The sequence below is a fragment of the Gracilinanus agilis genome, chromosome 2 (assembly GCF_016433145.1).
Source record: "Gracilinanus agilis isolate LMUSP501 chromosome 2, AgileGrace, whole genome shotgun sequence".
Taxonomy (NCBI): Eukaryota; Metazoa; Chordata; class Mammalia; order Didelphimorphia; family Didelphidae; genus Gracilinanus; species Gracilinanus agilis.
The window spans coordinates 232,757,466-232,780,327 of NC_058131.1; the positions used below are offsets into that span (position 1 = coordinate 232,757,466).

The following is a 22,862-nucleotide window of genomic DNA, read 5'->3' on the forward strand; positions in this document are numbered from 1 at the left end:
AAGCCCTGGCCCAGCCCTGACCAGCCTAGGCCCCAGGGACTATGGGACAGGCAGCTGCCAGTGGCAGTGCAAACCATTAAAACCTGGGACCTAAGCACAACTACCCCAACATCCTGCTGCCCAGGAAAAGGTAGAAAAGAATGCAGATGGCCCTGGGGGCCAAATAAATGAACCTGAGCCTCACTCAGCTCACTGCATTTGTGACTGGCTCAGGTGCTGTTTGCAGGTGACCCAGCAGTGCACTTGTCTGAGAAAAGACACAGGTTTAAGTAAGACTGGTTCTGAAGTGTTGTTTGTTTGTTTTTTTAGAAAACTAAATCTGATTCATGATTCAAGGGAAATGATTAACATTCTGTTTGGATTTGTAATCTGGCAAATCAACACAATTCAGGTGCCTGGTTCAGTCCAAGTCCTCACTCTACATGAGGCTGGAGGTGTACACAGGGGAGCACAGGCCCTTGGCCTGGGTCTCTGGGTCCTCTCTGGTCTTTTAAGGTATGTCCTGGACCCAAGGAGGCTGTAAAACACTGTCAGAGGAAAGGATAGGAGGTTTCAACTTCAGTGGCACATCCAGTGTTCTCCTGAAGGAGAAGGCAACGAGGTGGGAGAAAGGACCTTAGACACCCTATTTCCCAGGTTCCTCCACAGGATCCCAGGGATCTCGGTCCTCCAGGAAAAGGAACCTAAAATGCATGGCTCAGTCCATAGCAGGCCTGGCAGAGAGTCAGCTGTTCTCATTGATGGGGGTATGGCTGCCCTCGAGCAGCCTTTCCCGCTCCTGCTCCTCCCCTGGGGGCTGACACCAGGGCAGACGGGCCAGCAGGGGCTGGTGCAGCCCATTGTAGAGAGCTGTGCCCAGCAGGAGGATGAAGAAACCTAGGATCTGCAGTGGGTGGAAAGTCTCCCAGCCCAGGGCCAGGCTGAGGGCCCAGATGACCACAGTACGAAGGCTGTCCAGTACCATGCGGGTGGTGGCACTCATCTCCTTGGTGACACTGATGCCAGCAAAGTTAAAGAAAGCGATGCTGCTGATGTTGCCTAGCAGAGCCACGATGATCAGCGGCTGCCTTCCTATCTGGCAGAAGGCGTCCAGTGCATCTTCTAGCACCCCCCGAGGGTTCCCACTGAAGGAGCCAGCAGGGATGTAGTACATGGGCACCAGCAACAAGGTGAGGATGACAAAGCCAAAGAATCCTGGGGAGGAACAAGGCAAAAAAAAACAAGAGCTTTCACAGACCGTGCTGAGTCCTCAAACTCTACCCACACACAGACAAAGACATTTGGGATCTACCACTAAATCACTCTCTGGGAAAGCCTGGGGTTTTAAGTCTCAAACCCCTCGGATACATTCTTTTCTTTCCGCTCTCATTACATCCCTTCTCATCATTTTCCACCTGGTTCATAACAGCTTCATCACTGCTGCCAGCGTTCCCCCTCACTGTGATTCATGTTGCACCCCTCACCCAGATAAGTTCCTTAAAGTATCATTTTGTTTATTTCACTCCCTGGCTCAAAGATCTTCTGTGGCTCCCCAGTCCCCCTGGAATAAAGTTTAAGCTTGATGTGGTTTCTATATTCTGAACGCAATATGCCCTTTTAACCTCATCTATTAATCCCCTACAAGAACCATCTGGAGCACTCAATGATCCCTTGACAGGCACAGTCTTCCTTTGCTTAGGTTATTCCCCTTTCCTGTAAGATACCATTTTTTATCTACAAAAATTCTACACATTTCTCAAGGTCTGATCCCATGTCACTTCCTCTATTGGAGTCCTTGAGCACCCACTAGATGAAGGTGGTCCTTGCCTATTTTCCTGTATTACAAGAGCAAGATTCTGTGTCTTGGATGTCTCCATCCTCTACAAAGCAGTTCAGTGTTTGACACCCAGCAGATGCTCAATGTACGTAGGAGTTGAGAAGGGTCTGCTGCAGTGTATGAGGACCACCATTCTCTGGGCAGCACCTCATCTGATCTCTGTGCCCTCCTTATCATGTTCCTTCGTGCCCTCCTGTATCTTACCCCGAGTTCTTTCTGTTCCCCATCCTTCTCCCTCTCCCCACCCACCCACCTTCAGTGCCCACAGCCCGAAGAGGGTGCACGTTGTGCTTGTAGACAAATTTTTCTTCCAGCACCATCTGGATGGAGACAATCACCTGGGCCATGATGATCAGCAGGTCTCCTGTAGGGAGGAAGACCCAGAGAAAGGTAAAGGTTTCAGAGGCCACGGCAGGGAGCGAGGGAAAAGGTGAGCAGAAGATGGACAACTGTGGCTTACATGACACTCCTGGTGACGAGGCCTGAAGACTATTTAAATATAATTTCTTAAACTTGATACTCAATGATTGAAGAATTGTTCAGAGTATATCATTGTAATGGAATGTAAAAAAGATAAATAAGAATGCAAAACATTCCACAAGGATTGGAGGCAGCATGTCAGAGTGGACAGAAGACCAGCTTCAAGAAGCAAGGTGGCTTAGTGGAAGGAGAGCCAGGGAGGACCTGGGTTTGAATCTGGTCTCAAGACACATCCTAGTTGTAGGACCCTTAACTCCAATTCACTTAATCCCAAATGCCTAGCACTTCCCCTTCTGTCTTAAGGGTTGTTACTAGGGAGGACAATAAGAGGTAAACAATAACAACACCACCAACACCAACAACAAAAGAAGAGCCAGGGTGGGCAGGATGGGCCCTGTGACTGTGGGCAAGTCACTTTAGCTTTCACATAGTGTCATAGGCAAGACTCTGAGACTTTAAGTTGTCAAAACAGCTGCTGATCTGCACTGGTAAAGGGAGTTCCGTCACTGGGAGTTCAATACTTCAATGCAATGACAGGTGGAGACCAAAGAAAAGACACAGAGAAATATGAGAAGTCTTCAATGGAGACAGGCAAGACAAGCTGAGAACATTCAGAACAGTGTTCATATTGACTTACATAAATGGAAAATTTAAAGAAAAGAAACAAGAGGCAGCTGGACTCTGGAGGGACTTGGAGGGACCACAAGGCTAAGACAGTTTGGGTTCTGCTAATTTGATTGGTCTTAATATTTTCTTTCTTACTTTGTATGTTTATTTGCCATAGTTTGTAGCTCTTAAGTTTATAATAAAATATTTAAAATGTATTAAAATATCCATAATTTTTTTCTTTAAAAACAAACAAACCCCAAGTACCACCTTTTGGGGGGGTGGGTCTGAAGAGGAAAAAGATAGGCAGGGCAGGCCCCTTGGTCACAGAGCAGGCTGGAGCCAGGTAAACATCCAAGGACTTAGCTGAGCACCTGTACCCACTGCAGGTGCCCAGTCTACATGCCTGCTGTTCTGCTGGCTGCCTTGTGGTTCCTCCTCTCAGCACTCAAATTTCTTCCCCTTCACTCATTCCAGCCATCCGTTGAACATGCCCTATGTGATAATTAGATTAAATCTACCCTGCCCATCTTTAGATTTAATCACCAAAGGTGAAAACATCTCCACTTAACTCACAAGTTGGGTAGTCTGTGACACATGTGCTAGAGTGACAAATCAGAATTTACTGACTGGACCTGGGACCCTGAGACCTTGGTGAGGCTGCTCTTAAATCTCTCTCTTAGAACTACACGTGGTGAGTGAAGAAGGCAGACTCCTTTAACCTCCCAGGAGGTATTAGCCTCCGGGAGGCTTCCTCGATTGGGAGAAGCCCTGGTGGCTAAAACCCTTGTTAATTGACTTTTAGGCTTTGGCTGGGCTTCTGGAGCCCTGCCGGAGTAAAGCCTAGACTTAAATACAAATCTCTTATTCTATCTTCTTATCTCTCTACTTCCACTCTCTCCTATATTTTGTAAATAAACTTCCATAAAAGTCATTTTAACTTGAGGTTATTCTTAATTGGGGATTGATAATTGTTCAATTCCCTGGTGACCAACCTTTTAATATTCAACCAAACCCCACCCCCCGCACCCCATACACCTATCCCTTGAAAGCCCAGCTTTGGCTGGGTGTTGGATACAGCAGGCCAGTCTTGATGTCAGTCTTGCTTGTGGCAGTTGAGTTCCTGGGGACCACCCAGCTCTAGAAGGGTCAGCTCCCTACTGTTCAACACACCTGTGATTACATCGCTGAGCTTATGCTGATCATCATGCTTGCTTGTGAGGTCAGCCAGACCCACGACCACCAAGCCAGCAATTGTGGCAATGATGCCCACCCACTGGCTTGGCAGCAGCTTCCGTCCCAGGAAAGCTACAGAGAGAAGACCTGTGAAGATGATCACGGCCCCACGAAGCATCTGGAAGCTGGAGGCACTTGTCATGTTCAGGGCTATACAGAAGAGGAGAATTCAGTATAATTCAATAAACATCTATTAAGAATATGCTCATGGGGAGATACCAAATTTAGATGAGACAGTGTCCCATCCTTGAGGAACAGGAGGTCTAGTCATAACAATAGCTGATATTTTTATGGTGCTTTTGAGTTTATGAAGCACTTGTGACAGGGAAGTGAGACTTCTAAGCCAAGTGTTATGGCAAGGTGTAAGAGGGGAGAAGTGTTCTTACTGAATTAGGGAAAGCACTGTGGAAGAGGTGACATTTACATTGCCTTTAACAGAATAAGGAGAAATTCAATGGGTAGAGGAGAAGAGGATATACAGGGCCCAAGCAATCCTATAAGCCAGTGATTCCCAAAGTGGGCGTCACTGTCCCCTGGTGGGTGCTGCAGTGATCCAGGGAGGCGGTGATGGCCACAGGTGAATTTATCTTTCCTATTAACTGCTATAAAAATTTAAAAGAAATTAATTTCCAGGGGGCTAAGTAATATTTTTTCTGGAAAGGAGGTGGTAGGTCAAAAAAGTTTGGGAACCACTGCTATAAGCAAAGATTAGGAGGTAGGAAAGCATAGGGTATCGAAAGGAGGTCATAGAGAGTAGTCTAGTTTGGTTGGAAGATGGAAAAGAGAAAGAGCAAACAGCAAAGGTGGGAGGAAGGCTCCTGCTTTGAATCTCTGATGATGACACCCCATACCCTCGTACCCTGCCATACCTCAAACGGCTAGTCCTTGCCCGGAGGATTTTGCCACTCACCCACATACATGATGCTGGTCCCAGTCATGTCACACAGGGCGGGTGGTAGGAAGAGGAGAGCATTGAATGGCTGTTGGGGTTCCACACTAGAGTCTGTGCTCCCCCAAATTCTGCAGTGAAGTAAGTAGAAGGCTGCCAGGCAGGAAAACTCCCCCAGGAACATGCCCACTGCCTGGAATGAACACAATCACACACGCTTAGTGCTGGGAGGAACACCAGAGGCCATCCGATCCAACCTGCTTATCTTAACAATGTCCCACCAAGGGGAATGACTCCCTAGGAGAGGGGTGGTATGCTTTTATAGCTGGGGATGGAGATAGAGATGCTGAGTCCCCAGGGCTCAGGGATGATTCAATTTCTCGATTCATCTCTGAGGTTCAGACCCTTCTTCATTCATTGTGCCCATTATTGGTCAGGAATAGCTGGCCACCCCCTCCTGTCCTGTATATCTCTACATGGTAGGAACATGGAGGAAAAGAACCACCATTTTTTGAGTCAGGCCTGACTCAGACCTCAGCTTCTGGAAGCAAGAGAAAGTTCTGTGGCTGTGGTCTGGAAGAAGTGAACTTTCAAGGGCTGGGTACTGGGGGAAGGAGCCTGAGGGCTGGAGGGAAGGTGGGGTTGGGAGAGGATACCTGGAGGAAAGGATGCTGGAATCTGTGGGCCTGGCTTCCTCCACAGCCCACACTCTCAAAGTTGTCAGCCCACCTGCAAGACAGAAGAAAGTGATTAATTGGTGAGATTGCTTTGTTCCTCATTCAACTCAATTCAATAAAGATACATTAAGTACTTAATTGTCCACTCAGTCTCTGCCATTGTGGATCAGACAGCTGAGGAGATAACATGGGCAGGACTGCCATTAATATCCCATATTTTTGTGCACTTTGATATGTGCAAAGTGCTCGACATGTTTCATTTGAGCCTTATGACAATTCTGTGAGGTATTAGTCTTACTTTACAAAAAAGGAAATTGAGACTCAGAGGCTCAATTCCTTGTGCAGCTTCCACATAGTGTCAGAGGTAGGATTCGAAACTCAATCTTCCTGCTCTCAGGCCAGCATTCTATCTAGTCATAGGGCTACATGGCCCACGATAAAGTACAGAATAAGACATGAGATCTTGCTAGGGAGTTTTTGGTGAAATGCTTAGCAAGGCTGATGATAAATTACACAAGCACTTTATAGTTGAAAGATGATTCTGTTTGGTTCTCACATCAGCCCTGTGAGGTAGATGATCCCCATTTTATAAGCTCAGAAAGGGCAAGCCCCTTCCCAAACTACACAGCTGATAAGAGAAGCTGGGACTGGAACTCTGGTCTTGTCCAACAAGGGCCCATCCTGTCCTTCCTGAGGATACCAGGGTCCTCTGAAAGCCCTCTGGTGCTGGGCTGTGCTACACACCATGGCACATGATCCAGTTACTTTACTGGCTTGCTTTTTTGGCTGCGACTTTGGGCATTGTCTCAAAAAGAAACGGTTGTTTACTCTTGAGAGTAAGGACTGTCTTCTGGCCCTTTGAACCACAGCACTGAGCATAGCTGTGGACAAAGCAGTCAATTAGTGGAGTCAGCACTGAGGAGCTGGCTTTGGCAAAGCCCCACTTGGCTACCACCTGGGCATGGCTAGCTCAAAAGCATTACTCCCCTGGGACTCAGGTCAAAAAGAAGGCAAAGAGGCTAAAGGCCAGTGACTAAAGGTCTGGGTCAGATGAAATGGCAGATTTCTGAGAATGCTTCTGCACCACAGAAGGTTGGGTAGATCCTGGGGACAATAATGAAAGTATGGCTGCAGTTAGGGAGACCTGGATTCAAATATTTCCACAAACACCAAGCTAACGTGATCCTGGGCAAGAACCTCAGTTTCCTCTGTTGTAAAAAGCACACACCTCACAATATTATTTTGAGGTTCAAATAAGATAATGTATAGAAAGTGTTTTGTAAGCCTAAAGTGCTATATTATTATTAGAAGAGGAAAGGAGCTTAGAGATCATCTGGTTCAGAAACAGAGAATTTGACAGCTAGAAGGGACTTCTGTGGCCATCCAGGGAACCCAGGCCTGAAAGGAACCTCTGGCTCTAACTAAGCCAACAAGTGGCCATCTAGCCTTTGTGTGAAGACTTCCAGTGAGGGAGCTCCACAACCTCTCAGCCAGGCAGCACATTCCACTATGGGAAGAGACTGCATTGCCTCTTTCTACCTTCCATGAATTGCTGTGGAATCCCAAAGGTTCTGAGGTTGGGGGCAAAAGGGAATAAATCTAATCACTCCTCTACATGACAGCCTTTCAGATATTTGCAGATAGTTTTTCTGTGTGTCCATTCAGAGGCTTTTCTTCTTCTAGCTAAAAATTTCCAGTTCTTTCAACTGGTCCTTGTGTGACATGAGAGTCTTTCAGTATCCTGGTGGCCTTTCTCTGGATACTACCCACTTGGTCAGTGTCTTTTTTAAGCCGTGGTGTTCAGAATTCCAGATGAGGTCCTCTGAGAGCAGAGTACAGTGGGGCTATCACCTTCCTATTCCTGGAACATAAGGACCTTTTAATGTGGGTTAAGACTGCATTAGCTTTTTGGACTGCCACATCACACTGTGGTCTCACATCAGGCTTCTTGTCTAACAAAACCTCCAGATGTTTCTATTACAACTGTAGTCTTTTCTTGTTTTATACTTGTGAAGCCAACTTCTTGTTGGCTTTTATCCCTGCTGAAGTTCATCTTAGTAGATTCAGCCTTAAACATTAGCCAGCAGAGGTCCTTCCGGATCCTGACCTCATCCAGCATATTTGCTCTCCCTCCCTGCTTTTTTGTCAACTGTAAATCTGATGAGCATACCATCAAATGCCATTATGCAAGGCCCCGGGACAAATACAGGAGTATCCTGGGCTACTCCACTGGAAACCTAACTCAGTGACATGGAACCATTAAAGATACCAGCCACCCAATGTGTTCTGAAGCCATCTGATACAATTATTGTCTAATTCATATCTCTTCATTGTTTCTATAAAAACAGTAGAGGATTCTTTATCAAAAGCTTTGCTAAAATTGAGATAGATCATATCCACAGCATTGCTATCATCTACCAGTTTAAGAATATTGTCCTTCTACCCCGAAAAAAAGGAAGTGAGGTTAGCCTGGCATGACTCATCCTTGATGAAACCAAGCTGTGGGATCATCATTTCCTTTCCATTCACCAATTACCCCATTTAATGATACATTCTAGACATTTCCTAGCAATCTACGTCAAATTCACTGACCTAGAGACAGTGTGTAGACTTAGTGTCTTTCCTCTTTAAAAACCAGGACACTTGCCTCCTGTTTTATGGGATCTTTTCAAGATCATTGACAATGGCTCAGACAAGTATAGCCAGAGGACCCTAGGACTTAGCTCTTCTGGGCCAACTGATTTGACTTCCTCAAGGGTAGATCTTTGCTCTTTTACTATTCCCTTACTTGTCTTGGGTATCCAACTTTCCATTCCTCATTCTTGTCCTTTCATTTCCAGTAAGAGGCTATCTTCCTTTGTAGAGAAAAGAGAAGCAAACCAAGAATCAGGCAGGTTTGCTTCCTCTGTTGTTGATCATCGGTATCCCATCCACCAAAAGCAAAGGTTGCTCTCCTTCTCTGATCACCAATATAAATAAAATTAGAAATACTTTGCAAGGGGCAGCTAGGTGGCTCAGTGGAGTAAGAGCCAGGCCTAAAGATGGGAGGTCCTGAGTTCAAATCTGGCTCCACACTTTCTAGCTATGTGATCCTGGGCAAGTCATTTAACCCACACTGCCTAGCCCTTACTACTCTTCTGCTTTGGAACTACATAGTAATGATTCTAAAACAGAAGGCAAGGGTTTCAAAAAATACTTTGCAACCATAATGTAATATATACTATTATAATTTCTATCATTACTACTAGATTAGTTAGAAGAAAATCAGAATAATTTTCAAGAGATGCTATTTATTACCTTCAAGTACAGACTGTAATTCAATTACTAACAAAGGACTATCACAGAGATACCTCGAGCTGGCATTAAAAACATCTATAAAGCATTTATAATGAGCAAATTAATTATATGCAAATAAATGCTTGAAAATGTTCTCTGAAAATAGTTAGGCATATTTCCTCTGAAATTTCATTTCTAGATTATATTTCCTTAGACAAACCTTTCTTCAGAATGAAAAAGTCAAAGGCCAACTGTCACAATTACCTTGAATTTTCAATAAGAGCTACTGCATAAATGAGATTTTGCTATATTTCTCTGCTTATCACAAGAAGCAGTTCTAGAACTACAGATAAATTCTTTTTTAAATAAGTTATTCTAAGAGGAATCATTTTGCATTTTCACTAAAGACACTTCAGGGAACATAACCATACCCTTTCCTTCTTTCTTTCTCAGAATATCTGGGTTTGTTTCACTTAGAGAAACAAATGCACTCAAGTGAACTTTTGTGGCAATAGTGGGCAGTAGTGGGTCAGTGCCTAGTGGAATGTGTTATACTAAGGTGATAAGATACTGGGATCAGATTGTGTAGTAGCTGCTTTGCTAGAAAGAGTCTATAAGAATAATCATTTGTTTTTCTTCCTTTGATGTTTTCACAGCAACTTGGGTGACAGTGATAATGAGGATGAAAGAGGGGACAGAAATGATCCAGAATGAATCTTCTAGAACATACAGTTCCAGAAAGATCTCCTGGTCACAATTTGTTACAGACTATGGCCCATGAGGCAGAAGCTGAAAGCTTTCGGGTAAAGATAGTTCATCCCCGAGCATTTTTAAATTCTTTCTGATTTCTGAGGGTACACAGCAAAATGACCAATTATAGAAAAAATGTAAATTCATCCTTTGTACATATCTTTTAAAAATCCGAATGAGCTGGGGAGTTCCCTGGGCCTCTACACCAATCTCTTTGGATAAATCCTACTTTCCCTCCTCACTGGAATGATTTCCCTTTGTGCTGTTAGCATTTTCTATCATTACTTGTGGGCTGATTTCCCCTGAAGCATTTTGCTCTGTGGGAGCCTATCTAGCTTTCTTTTGAAAACTATTTCCCCCAAATTGAGGGTGTGTATGTTGGATTAATGTCCAGATTTCTTCTTCTTTATCACAGAGGCCCTGGGGAGCCTATAATTTCCACCCTAGCAACCAGGCCTTTTCTGTGAGTGAGAATCAGACCAAGAGCACAATTTTCCCTTGTAGTTTCCTCCACCTTTTGAAGAATTTAGTTTTCAATAAAGCAAGTCAAGAAATTATTAGTTGTTCTGCTAGTGACAGAGAGAATTATAGTTGATGCCTGGGTAATCAAAAGCTTCACAGCTCTCCCTTTCCTAACATCACTATCTATCATGCCTCTGTGTCAGGTATGTCTGATTGTTTCTCAAACTAATCTGTTTCCTTTCTGTCCAGGTGATCTGTAGCACAGTATACTCCAATGACAATAAACTGAGTCCAACCTCCTCATTTCATACAGGAGGGAACTGAGTACTAGAGAGAAGACTCAAACTCACAAAGGGAATTGCACAGCAGGGCCTACAAGTTGTGGCTCTAGGCTATTAGCCCTGTCTTTGCTATAGGGTCCCATGCTCAACAAACCAGAGTCTCTGGCCTGCTGGCTCTTGGCTTCTCTGACTGGAGAGAAAAGATCTAAGTCACAGATCAACCAAAAATGTCACTTGGCCAGGTTGCATGGAACAAGCCCCAGCCTGTTTCTGGCTCTGCTGACAAAAAAGAAAACACAGGAGGTTTGTGAGTGTAACCCTTTCTCAGCCCCAACTTCCAAAATAACCCCTGGAAGGGTCTTTCAAGGATCATCAGGGCAATGAGGGGCAGGATGGAAAAGCAGGTCTCCTGCCAGCCTCATTCTCTTGTCTGCCTCTCCTTTCCACCAGACTTGAGTATCTGCTGGGATAGATCAGAGGAGGCAGCTTAGGACTCCACACTTTCCTGTGGCAGAGGCTGGAGTGCTCAAGACTATGCCTGGCTCTAAGACAGAGGCTGGGCAGCCCCATCACCATGACCAGCTAGAGCCCTGCAGGGTATTCCCTGGTATTTTTTCAGTACTCATGCTAACTATCTCCCGTGAAGAAGATTTGCCTGGACTAGCCAGGAACTGAGATGGATATTCTGGCAATATTCCTGGGGCAGGGAAATGGGATCCCTTTGTATCAGCTACTAAGATGTAGGCTCTGGCCTCCTGAGGGAATGGGTGTCAGCAGGGTCTGCCGCTCCACTGAACAGCTTTTAGTTTTCAGTTACAGACAATTAGAGCCAAGCCAAATGTTTCTGGGGGTGTTTCTCCTTAATTATGGACACTCAGTACACTGACCACACCACTGAGGCAGAGGCTCCCACAAAGTTCCATGTGACAGAAAAAGCTCTGATCTCTGAATTAGAAGACTTTGGTTCAAGTCCTAGCTTGGACACCAGCTACATGACCCTGGACAGATTATTTAACCTGAGCCTCACTTTCTTTATTTGCAAAACAGGGCTCAGAGCACTTGCCCTTGCTATGTCGTAAGATTCTTACAAGTAAAGTACTCTGTAAATCTTAATGCTACAGTAATGTAAGCTACTAATAACTGTAATTAGGAAAAATACCATTGGGATTTGAAAGACTTTAGAAGTTAGTACAATCCCTCCAATTTACAGATATAGAAACTGAGGTCCATGGAAGTTGTGACATGCATGTCCAAATCTGATGCCAAGTTTAATAATGTTAATATTAACTATTTTAACAGAAAACAACAAAGCTAAGTCTCCAGATCTTAAAACTGATATGCCCAAGGCCTCCCTCTGGCCCTTTTCTGGGATCTTCTTTGGCTTCCACATTCTCAACCCTGGCGGGGGAGTCTCCTGGTAAACCTAGGGTTGCTTGCAAATCCAGCCATGGAACCCCAAACATGACTGACATTTTTGTTCTTGAGTACAGGATCATAAATCTAGAATAGTGCTCACAGGTTATCCAGTACAACCTTCTTAATTTACAGACAAAGAAAAGGGGCTCCCGACCCCTATCCTGGTAGTAAGTGGCAAAGCTGGATATAAATCCACATTCTCTTACTTCAAATATACTCACTATATAACAGCAATATTGTGATCAACTGGGATAGATTTAACTTCTCTCAGCAAAATAATGATCCAGGACTTATGACAAAGAATGTTATCCACCTCCAGAAAAGAACCGTGGGAGTCAGAATGTAGATGAAAGCATACGATTTTTAAACTGTTTGAGTTTATGTTTTGGGGTTTTGGTTTTATAAGATTACTCACAAAAATGAACAATATGGAAATATGTTTGCCCAGATTGAATTGCCTGTCAGCATTGAGAGGGGGAAGGGAAGGAGACAATTTGGATCATATAACTTTGGGAAACTTATGTGGAAATTTGTTGTTATATGTAATTGGTAAAAAAAGAAAATATATAATAAAAAATACATATATACACACACACTCAAATGATTCACTATGATCCTTCCATTACATGAGGTTATACCTTCACCTCAACTGCAGGGACACCTGGGTCCTGAGAGCAGAACCAAAATGGTATCACAGGCATTAGCCCTATACTCATGTCCTGCCTCTGTCTACTGCTACTTACTTCATGGTTATAGTATATTAGACTTGGAAGGAGCCTCAGAAGTCATCTAAGTCCAATCTTGTTATTTCTCAGAGAAATAAACTGAAGTCCACAAAAGGGGAGTGACTTGGTCACAGAGAATGTCAGGAGCAGAAGTCATGTTTAAATCTAGCTCTGTACAGATGCCCAGGGGCAGCTAAGTGGCGCAGGGGTGGATAGAGGGCTGAACCTGGAGTCAGGGAGACTAATCTTCCCGAGTTCAAATTGGGATTCAAAAGACACGTGCTAGCTGTGTGTCCTTGTTTGCCTCAGTTTCTTCATATGCCAAATGAGCTGGAGAAGGAAATGGCAAACCACTTGAGGATCTTTGCCAAGAAAACCTCAAATAGGGTCACAAAGAGTAGCAGGTGACTAAAATCAATGAAAACAAGATACCTAACTTCCAGCTGAGGCTGGGCAGCTGCCCACCCTCTCTCCCTCCCCCTGGAAGTTTCTGTATGGGATAATGGGTTAAAAGGAGTTTCTAGTTGGGCAGAGCAGCCTTAAAGCAGGAGGATCTATACTATACTAAGAGGTAGGGTGGTAGCAAAAAAAGGTTAAATTTAAGAGTCAAGAGAAGTGAGGGTTCAGATCCAGGCCCTGACATCTGTACAGGCAAGTTGCACTGTTTCAACTGTAAAATTAGGATGATAATATTATGTAGTACTTGTCATTTTGTTGACAAATAAGATGATAATGTAAAATGTTTCACATTTTAATGCTAAAAAACATTTGCTATTATTATTATCATTGACTCCAAAGAGCTGGCAAGGTCCTGCTCCTTGTAGAAGTCCCACATATGGTAGAAGAGGCTGACTCCCTGGGAAAGCAGCCAGAAATAGGTGATTCCTGGTAGGATACCAAGGTAGTAAGGCAGAGAGAGCTCGGATGGCCACTTCCCCAGGCTTGGTTCCTTTGAAAATGTTGGGCTGGTATTGGTCTGGGCAGCTATGGAAGGGAGTGAAAGGCAAATGACTCACTATGATCCAGCCGCTGAGGACCTGCGATCTGAGGGACCTCAGCTGAGCAGGCTGCCAGGCTACTTCCTTTTTTTTTAAACATGGGTCCCATCTGCCTTTTCTCCTGCTTTGAAGGCCACAGTTAAAAGATAATAGATCTAGAGCTGAAAGGGATGGCAGAGGCCAAGTAGTCTAACATTCTCATGTTATAGATGAGGAAACTGAAGCTCAGGAAGGTTAAATGACTTGTCAATAGTAGCAGAGAGAGTAAGCATCTATGGCACAAACCTTAACTCTTAACTTCTCCCAGGGAATAATAATTTTCCTCTCCTGTGGCCCAAGATAGGAATGTATTTCATTACCTCCCTTTCCTTCATGAACTAACACCCCCCCCCCCCCCCCCACCCCCAGCTTTTGCAGAATGAAAGTGGCTTTTGCACTCCTTCCCCTCTTCCCTTCAGACCAGGATCAGTTTAGGGAAGATGAGCAGGACCATGGGGGAGCAAAAAGGTTTTGGCTTAGGATTTCATAGGATCACAGCATTTATAGGTGGTAGGGAGATTAGAGAACATGTAGTCTAACCCTCTCCTTTTATAGATGAGGAAATTGAAAGTTGGGGAATGGAAGAAATGGCTTCTCCAAGGTCATGGGGCTAGTAAGCAGCAAAGCCTGGAAATGGATCTAGGTGACCTGTTCTCCCTCACCCCACTCTCTCACCAAGAACTCCTTCTCGACCCTCTTCTATCACTCAGGCACCTTGTGCTATCCTCTCTTCCTCATCCCTTGTCTCACATAATACAGTGTCCTTACTCTTTACCAAGGTTGGCCTTTCTTGTTCAAGTGATCCCATTCTATCCTGTCTGCTCTAACAGATCACCCTCTTTGCTTTCCCTACTCTTTCACTCATTTTTAATTTCTCCTCGACTGGCTCTTTTTCTATGGCCTACAAACATGCCCATAGCACTTCATCCTGGAAGAATCCTCACTTTATCCTTCTATTCTTGCTAACTATCATCCTTTTCTTCTGCCCTTGGTAGCTAAACTCCTTGAAAAGCACATCTACAATAGGTACTACCACTTCTCTCCTCTCACTGACTTTTTAACCTCTAACAACTGGCTTCCACTGAAATCACTCTCTCTCTAAAGTTATCAGATCCAATGGCCTTGGCTCAATCTTCATTTTCTTTGAACTCTCTGTAACCTTTGACATTATTGATCACACTCTCCTCCTTGATACTCTCTTCCCTCTAGGCTTTCAGGACACACACTCTCCTGACTCTCCTCCCACTTCTCAGGATCCCTTGCTGGATTCTCTTCCAGATCACCCTTCTAACTATAGGTGTCCCTTGGGATTCTTTCCTGGGTCCTCTTCTCTTTTCTTTCCATACTACTTCACTTGGTGAACTTTCATAGGTTTAATTACTATTGCCATGCTGATGATTCTTGAATTCACCTATACTGCTCCAAACTCTCTGCTGACCTCCAATCTTGCATATCCAACTACTTTCCAGATATTTTGAACTGAATGTCCATCAGATAGATGGCTTCAACTCAATTTATTAAAAATGGAATTATCTTTCTTTCTAGACTCTCCCTCCTCCCCCACCTACACTACTAATGCTGAGGGAAAGCAGCACCGTCTTCCCAGTCTCTCAGGACCAAAACCTAGGAGTCATCCTGGATTCCTCACTCATATCCTATCTGTCGCCCAAACCTGCTGATTTCACCTTTGCAACATTTGTCAAAATTTCCTCCTTCTCTCCTCCGATACTGCCACCACTCTAGAGTAGGCCCTTATCAGCTCACACCTAGATTATTTCAATACTCTGCTATTGGGTCTGCCTTCCTCAAATCTTTCCCCACACCCTCCATTCAGCCACTAATGTGATTTTCCTAAAATGTAGGCCTGATTATTTTACCTCCTATTCAATAAAATCCAGCATCTTCCTATTGCTTCTCAGACCATATATACCAGTGACGGCAAACCTATGACACACGTGTTAGTACTGACAAGCATAGCCATTTTCGATGACATGCAGCTGCATTCAGAGAAGCATGAGGCCGCAAGCCGAGGATGAAACATTCGCTGTAGTGTAGTGTAGATACTCTGTGCGCTATAGATGACAATTTGGTTTATTAAATAGTTATTATACATTTTTGTTATTTAAACTATAAATATCATGAAATTATGTTTTTTTCTCCAAGTGACACACCACCGAGTTATGATAGTTTTTTTTTTTGGCGAATTTTGACACACCAAGCTCAAAAGGCTGCCCATCACTGATATATACCATACTTTGGCATTTAAAGTCCTTCATAACTAACTCCCCTCCTAGCTTGCCAGTTTTCTTATACCGTACTCCCCAACATATACTATTTGATCCAATGACATTGGCTTCCTGGCTGTTCTACAACAAGACACTCCATCTCTCAGCTCCAGGCATTCTCTCTGGCTGTCCCCATGCTTAGAATGTTCTCCCTCCTCTGCTCTGACTACTAACCTCCTGGGCTTCCCTTAAATTCCAACTAAAATCTTACTTTTATAGGAAGCCTTCCCCAGCTCTTCTTAATTCCAGTGCCTTCTATCTGTTCATTCTTTCCTATTTATCCTCAATATAGCTTGTTTTGTAGATATTTCTTTGCATGCTGGATGGTAACCTCCTTGAGGGCAGGAACTATTTTTTGCCTCTTTTTTCATCTTCTATCCTTAACAGTACCAGGCAAATAATAGGTGCTTAATAAATGTTTAAAGATTTATTTATTGACCTGTCAAATGAGAGGATTAGGCTAGATGATCAGCAGAGTCCTAGCAAGCTCTGACATTCTTTGAGTCTGTGGTGCTTTAGTTCTCTTTCCTCTTTTTGGGCTGAGTCACTGAGACATCATGGCTAGGGTTAGATTTGGGGAAGGAAAGAAAGTGCTTTTCAGGAGAATGGAACCTTATTTAGGACAGGTTCGGCCAGTAATACTTTGGCCAGTGGCCTGGGGGCTGGGTTTTTGGTCTGGTATTTAATGGGCTGGGGCCCTGATAGAGGTAGAGCCCAAGGGCTCTCTAGCCCTAAAGAAGATAGAGGGGCTAAAGCAATGTGAGAGATATATTGGCCTAGCAGAAGTTAAATGGATTCATTTACCCAAAAATGTGGTTGTGGGATAGCCCAGATATATTGAAAACGTGGCTCACAATACTAAGTGTGGACCAAACTTGATTAAAGTGTATATTAAAATGTACAAAACAAAAAAGAATACAACAAAACGTGGATAATATTAATATGTAGTTTTCAAAGTCAATAGGTGACCTGTAGGAATCCTTTTTAAAAGAAATTTATTTAAGTAATTAACTTAGAATATTTTTTCATGGTTACACGATTCATGTTCTTTCCCTCCTTCCCTCCTACCCCATCTCAGAGGCAAAGAGCAATTCAATTGGGTTTTACAGGTATCATTGTTCAAAACCTATTTCCATATTATTACTATTTGCAGTAGAGTGGTCATTTAAAGTCAACATCCCCATCGAACCATGTGATCAATCATTAGGAATCCTTATATATGCTTTGGTGGCTCTCATTTCTATTTGACTCCACTGGTATAGATGAAAGAACATGGAAACTTGGAATAAGAAGCCCAGTCCAGTCCTAGCTCTGCCCCTCACTGGGTGTGTGGCCATAGGTAAATCCTTTTCTCTCAGCTGTGCTGCTTATTCTCTGTACGACCTTGGGCAATCATTTCCCCTCTATGTGCCTCAGTTTCCTTATCTGTAAAATGAAGGAGTAAGACTAGCAGCATGAGGCCCTTCCAACTCTAGGATCTTATGAACCTATTGGAGCCTCACTTGCTTCGTCTATAAAACTGGGCTGACAATTACCTGCACTAGCTAAATAGAGTTGTGTGGAGGAATTCCTCTTTGGGCAAGTGACACAAGAAGGGAACCAATCAGTCACAGAGAAGGAAGCCACATGGCCTGGGATCCTGCCAAAACGAAAGAAGTTGTGAATCTTGACTCTGGGGCCTCTTTCAGGGAGATGGGGGAATTAGAGAGTCATAAATTTAGAGCTGGAAGGGGTCTCAAAGACCATTTAGCTAAACTCCCATATTTTACAGACAAGGAAATGGAGGCTTAGGGAGGAGAAATGACTTATGTAAAGGTACAGAGAGACTTTGGGAAAATTGGTATTCAAACTTAAGTGCTGCATCTCCAAATCTAGTGTATTCTACCTCACTAGATAAACAGAGTGATTTGGGACCAACAGATGAGAAGGACTTTCCAAGGGGAATTCTTCATAACTGCTAGTGAGGGACTCCTTGACCTAGAGTAACAAGGGCAAAGACAGTCTGATGCTTTTGTTCTAGAAGAGTAAATGTAGTAGACTCAGTCTCCAAATATAGCTTGCTAGGAGACATCTCAAGAGCTTGTTTTTGTTCCAAGTAGAGTAGGGCTGTCTTAATTTTTTCTTTTATGGTTTCTTTTGGGTTGTCCCTAAAGAAATGGTTAATGTAGACAGCTAGGTGGCTCAGTAGATCGAGAACCAGGCCCTGAGTTCAAATATGACCTTGGACACTTCCTAGCTGTGTGACCCTGGGCAAGTCATTTAACCCCATTGCCCAGCCTTTACCACTCTTCTGCCTTATAACCAATACAGAGTAAGATGGAAGGGAAGGGTTAAAAAATGTTCAAAAATTGACTCAGAATGGGTCAGAACATCAACCAATCAAGACTCACGCCCATCTTCTCCCTACATTAAATTATTTGTATTATAGGCTGATTTTCTGTGCAGCAACTATCAGGCTGGAAGCTCAAACTGCAATGTCAAACTCTTCCCCTGTCTTGTTCCTTGGAGTATATCCATTCTGCCCACAATTTCTAGTTGGCCTTGAAACCACTGTTCTGTTTCACATCTCTGAACCAATCTCTCCTGTGGATGAGGGAGTATTGTAGCAGAAAGAACACTGGACTAGGAGTTGGAAAGCCTGCCCTCTAATTCCAGGTCTGCTGCTTACTTAGGTCACTGAACTTTTCCAAACTTCAGTTTCTTTATCTGTAAGAGGGAGATAATCCCAGCCCTGCCTATACCACCAGGTAATTATGAAGATCAAATGAGATTACAGAAATGAGAACACTTTGAAAACTGTAAAATGATGTTCATATGAGAAGCATAATTATAATGTAAGATTCCTCACATCAGAAACCACTGGGGGGAGGATCAAAGGTCAGTCCTCCAGTTTGGGAAGCTAACTCTATATTAACTCAGCAGGACTGACTGGTAGACAAAGGAGACAATGACCTTCCCTTTTCTGTCACCAGGGACCTCCTTGCTTTCTACTAGACTAGTGGTGGACAAACTTTTTAAAGAGGGGGCCAAAGGAAAGGAAATGCTCATCTGTCAGTCTGTTTCTAAGGCAACTCTTTCGAAGTTTCATTGTATTGTATCCTACTCATTGTATTCATCGAATTAGGGATAATGGTGAGAGGCCCAATAGAACATTTCAGCCCCCCCCCCCCCCACTCCCATCTGGCCCATCACTGTACTAGACTACTCTCTTCTTATCTACAGCCTTTAAAAAGAGTTGGGTTAGCCTGATGTAGACTACAAATAATTTAAAGCCTTAGCAATCCATGGGAAAGATAGTTAAGGGTACAGTTTTTTTTTAAAAAAAGGTCTCATCTACAGCACAAATGTTAAAGGATGATGAAGTACATACCCTTCAAGGATCCCCAAATGGCCAGTGACAGGGAAAGAAAGGAATTCCAAAATGCCTAATTTTTATGCCATTGAAACCTTTCCTTTTCCTACAAATCAAGGCTAGCTAGTCTCACCACCTAGAGTACAACAGTATTTACATTTTATTTGGAGTCTCAGCACCTTCTAGAAGTGTGGCATATAGCAGATGCTTAACAAATGTTTGTTAAACTGAATTAGGTATTTATTATCTGTATGTCTTTGGCTAAGTGCTTTTCCCTTTCTGGGGATCAGTTTTCACCTCTTGAAAATGAGAGGAGTTGGACTATATCACCAATGACCTTTCTAGTTTTAAACTTTTTGTGAAAGTTTAGCTAAAAACATAGACTTTGCACAGAAGTAAGGTGTTCCCCTTAACAAACCCTGCATTCACTGTGAGAAAGTACCCTCAATATTAAAATCATCACCTCTTCCTTATAAAAGCAAAAGCCTTTCCACCAATACCCATGTTATTTATGAAGCAACTCAAGGCTTCAAAGGGCAAGGCACTTTCTAATTAGACCTTATGAAACAATCTGTGTGCCTGGAATATGAATAGACCTTTTCTCAATATAGGATATAGGCCTGAAAAGAGTTGGAATTCCAATCAATAAGCATTTATTAAGCATCTACAATATGCGAGGCATATAAAGGCCTGCTGGGAAGCAAAATCAAAACCAAGCAATGCCTGTCTTCAAGAAACTTACATTCTACTGGGGAGGAGACAATCTATACAGTAGGCTGTACACTTATAGATAAATGCAAAACACATACACACACACAATTTTTTGGGGGGGGGGGAGGAAGAAGGGGTTGATTCGTTGTAATATAAAGAGCAGTAAGTCAACAGAATGGAGGCTCCAGAGGTCACTAGGGGATATCTATTCTCCAACAACCCTGCAAGGTAGGTGCTATTATTATCCCCATTTTACAACTGAAGAAACTGAAGCTTAGATTAATACTGCTGATGTAAGTATTTGTTGTCAAAAATGATTTCGGCTCTTTCTGACTCCAGGTCCAGTGGTTTATCCATTGTACCTTCTAGCTGTCTCAGATCAATTCCAAGGAATTCAGGGACATCGACCAGAGGGTTTATCAATCATCTTTTCCAACCCCCTTATTTTACAGATTAGAAAACTGAGGCTCAGAGAGGAGAAGCCGGTTGCCCAAAGTCGCAAGAGGCAGATGGGGGATTCGATCCCAGGTGCTCTGCCTCTCATCAGGTTCACCCCGAAGCTCTCGAGGCTGGCTGGATGCTTAGTCCCGTCCTCCCCGCGCCAGCCCCGCCCAAGACCCTGTCCCCCAACTCACTTAGCCGAGAGGGTGTTGATGGAGCCAGTGATCAGCATGAGGCCGGCAAGAAACAGCTGGTACTTGGTCCACGCCATGGTCAGGCAGTGCAAAGGCAGCTGCTCTAAAGCCGCCGCCGCCGCCGGGATCCGCGTGACTCCCGGGACCCGGGGATGGGGAGTAGGGCTGGGGGCCCAGGGCTGGACTAGCAGAACGCGCTTCCCTTCCGGGCCGGCGGTCACCTGACCCACTGCAGTCAGCTGCGCCGGAGTCCCGCCCCCTACTTTACCCCAACCCCTCCCACCCCCACCCAGATGGCGCGCGGTCCCGCGGAGCTAAGAGAAGTGGGACGTGGGAGGGGGAGGCTCCGGTCGCGTGCTCTTGCTTACGCGCACGCGCGTAGCCCCGTATTCCAGGGCTCCCCGCTGAGCCCTTCCCCACCCCTGCGGGTCATAGGTCTCTTCGCCCAGCCATCTGAGCACGTGCTCTAGACTCTTCCCTGCCTTTGTGGGCTGGTGCAGGAATCTCTTCTCTTTTGGAGGGGCTGGTTCAGTGCTTATCTTCATCAATCAATCAGTCAAAAAACTAGCATTGATTATGGACCAAGAAGTGGTTTCTACTCTTAACCCAGGCTTGGTGCAAAATCCTGATAGGTAGAACGGGGAGTATTTATACCTGTTTTACAGAAATTCTAGTAACAATCAATCATTAAACACTTATTGAGCTCCTACTATATGCCAGGTGTGCAGCTAGGTGGCAGAATGGATACTGCAGGGGACCTGAAGTCAAGAAGAGTCATCTTCCTGAATTCAAATCTGGCCTTAGACATATACTGGCTGAATGACCCTGGGCAAGTCACAACCCTCTTTGCCTCAGTTTCCTCAACTCCAAAAGGAGCTGGAGGAGGAAATGGTAAACTACTTTAGTATCTTTGCCAAGAAAACTTCACATGGGGTCACAAAGATTGTAATTAACAACAACAAATGTATTGGGTACTGTGCTAAGTGCTGGGGATGCAAAAAGAGGCATGAGATCATCCATGATTTAAAGGGGAAGAGACAACATAAGCACAAAGCAAGTTGTGTCCAGGATTAATAGGACATAATTAAAAGAGGGGAAAGCACTGGAAGTAAGAGGGGATGGGGAAGGCTTCTTGTAGAAGGTGAGATTTTGGTTGGGACTTAAAGGAAGCCAAAGAGGTCTTCTGGCATAGTAGGGGAGGGAGGAGGAAGATTGTTATTATTATTTTTTTTTTGGCCTTAGGGGGCAAATTTTTATGAAATTGAACTGAGACAGGTAGAGGGTATAATGGATAGACCAGTGGCCTGGGAGTCTGGAAGATCTGAGTTCAGATTTGACATCAAACACTTACCAGCTGTATTAACCTCAGCTTCAGTTTTTTCAACTGGAAAATGGGGATAATAATAGCATCTACCTTGTAGAGTTGGGAGGATCAAATGAGATATTTGTAAAGTGCTTAGCCTACTGCTTAGCACATACTAGATGTTTTAAAAAATGCTTATTCTTTTCCCCCAGTGCTTGTTGTGTCATTTTAAAGATAAGGAAATTAAAGCCCAGAATGGTTTTGTGAATTGCCTGAAGTAGTACAACACAATTTGAACCCAGTCTTTAGATTCTTTAAAAATCAAAGTTCTTTGTCTTATTTGAAAAGTGTTGACTTAACAAATTTTCTTATTACACAATCATCCTTCAGGTCATTGCGGCCCTACAGAGTCAGCAAACTCCCACTGTTCAGTGACCTGGGATCTGTGGCTCCACTTCTCCCCAAGCATCTGCAGAAAGAGAAGAGGGAGTGCAGAGAGGAAGAGACACATGTGCTCATGTGGAGTTTCCTCACCACCAGGAACAGACGATGACAATTTATGTTAGAAATATATGTGTTATGACATGATGTGAGAGGGCTGGTTCATAACATATCCAACAGTTGTCCTTTTGTCCTTTTTTTTTCAGTCATTTCTTTTTTTCCTTGAGCTTTTTCATTCTTTGTAACCCCTAATTAGAGTTTTCTTTGTAGAGATGCTGGAGTAGTTGCCACTTCCTTCCTCAGTTTGTTTTACAGATGAGGAACTGGAGTAAACAGGGTTAAGTGACTTGCTTAGGGTCATACAACCTGAGTATCTTGAGGCTGGATTTGAACTTATGAAGACGGATTTTTACTACTCTAGGCCTGGCACTCATTCTGCTCACTGAGCCACCTAGCTGCTCTGTGGTTCTTTCTCCTTCACTAT

At 43.8% G+C, this 22,862-nt stretch overlaps 1 protein-coding gene across 1 annotated transcript; it reads right to left on the reverse strand.

Moving 5' to 3' along the window:
* Positions 1-264: 264 nt before the first annotated feature.
* On the reverse strand, positions 265-20,826 carry SLC35F6 (solute carrier family 35 member F6). Its single transcript, XM_044661010.1, has 6 exons — positions 20,635-20,826; positions 5,684-5,756; positions 5,049-5,220; positions 4,076-4,288; positions 2,070-2,180; positions 265-1,194 (listed from the first exon to the last, which is right to left on the reverse strand). Exons 1-6 carry the CDS (start codon positions 20,709-20,711, stop codon positions 725-727), a joined length of 1,116 nt encoding a protein of 371 aa, XP_044516945.1. The 5' UTR covers positions 20,712-20,826; the 3' UTR covers positions 265-724.
* Positions 20,827-22,862: the final 2,036 nt, after the last annotated feature.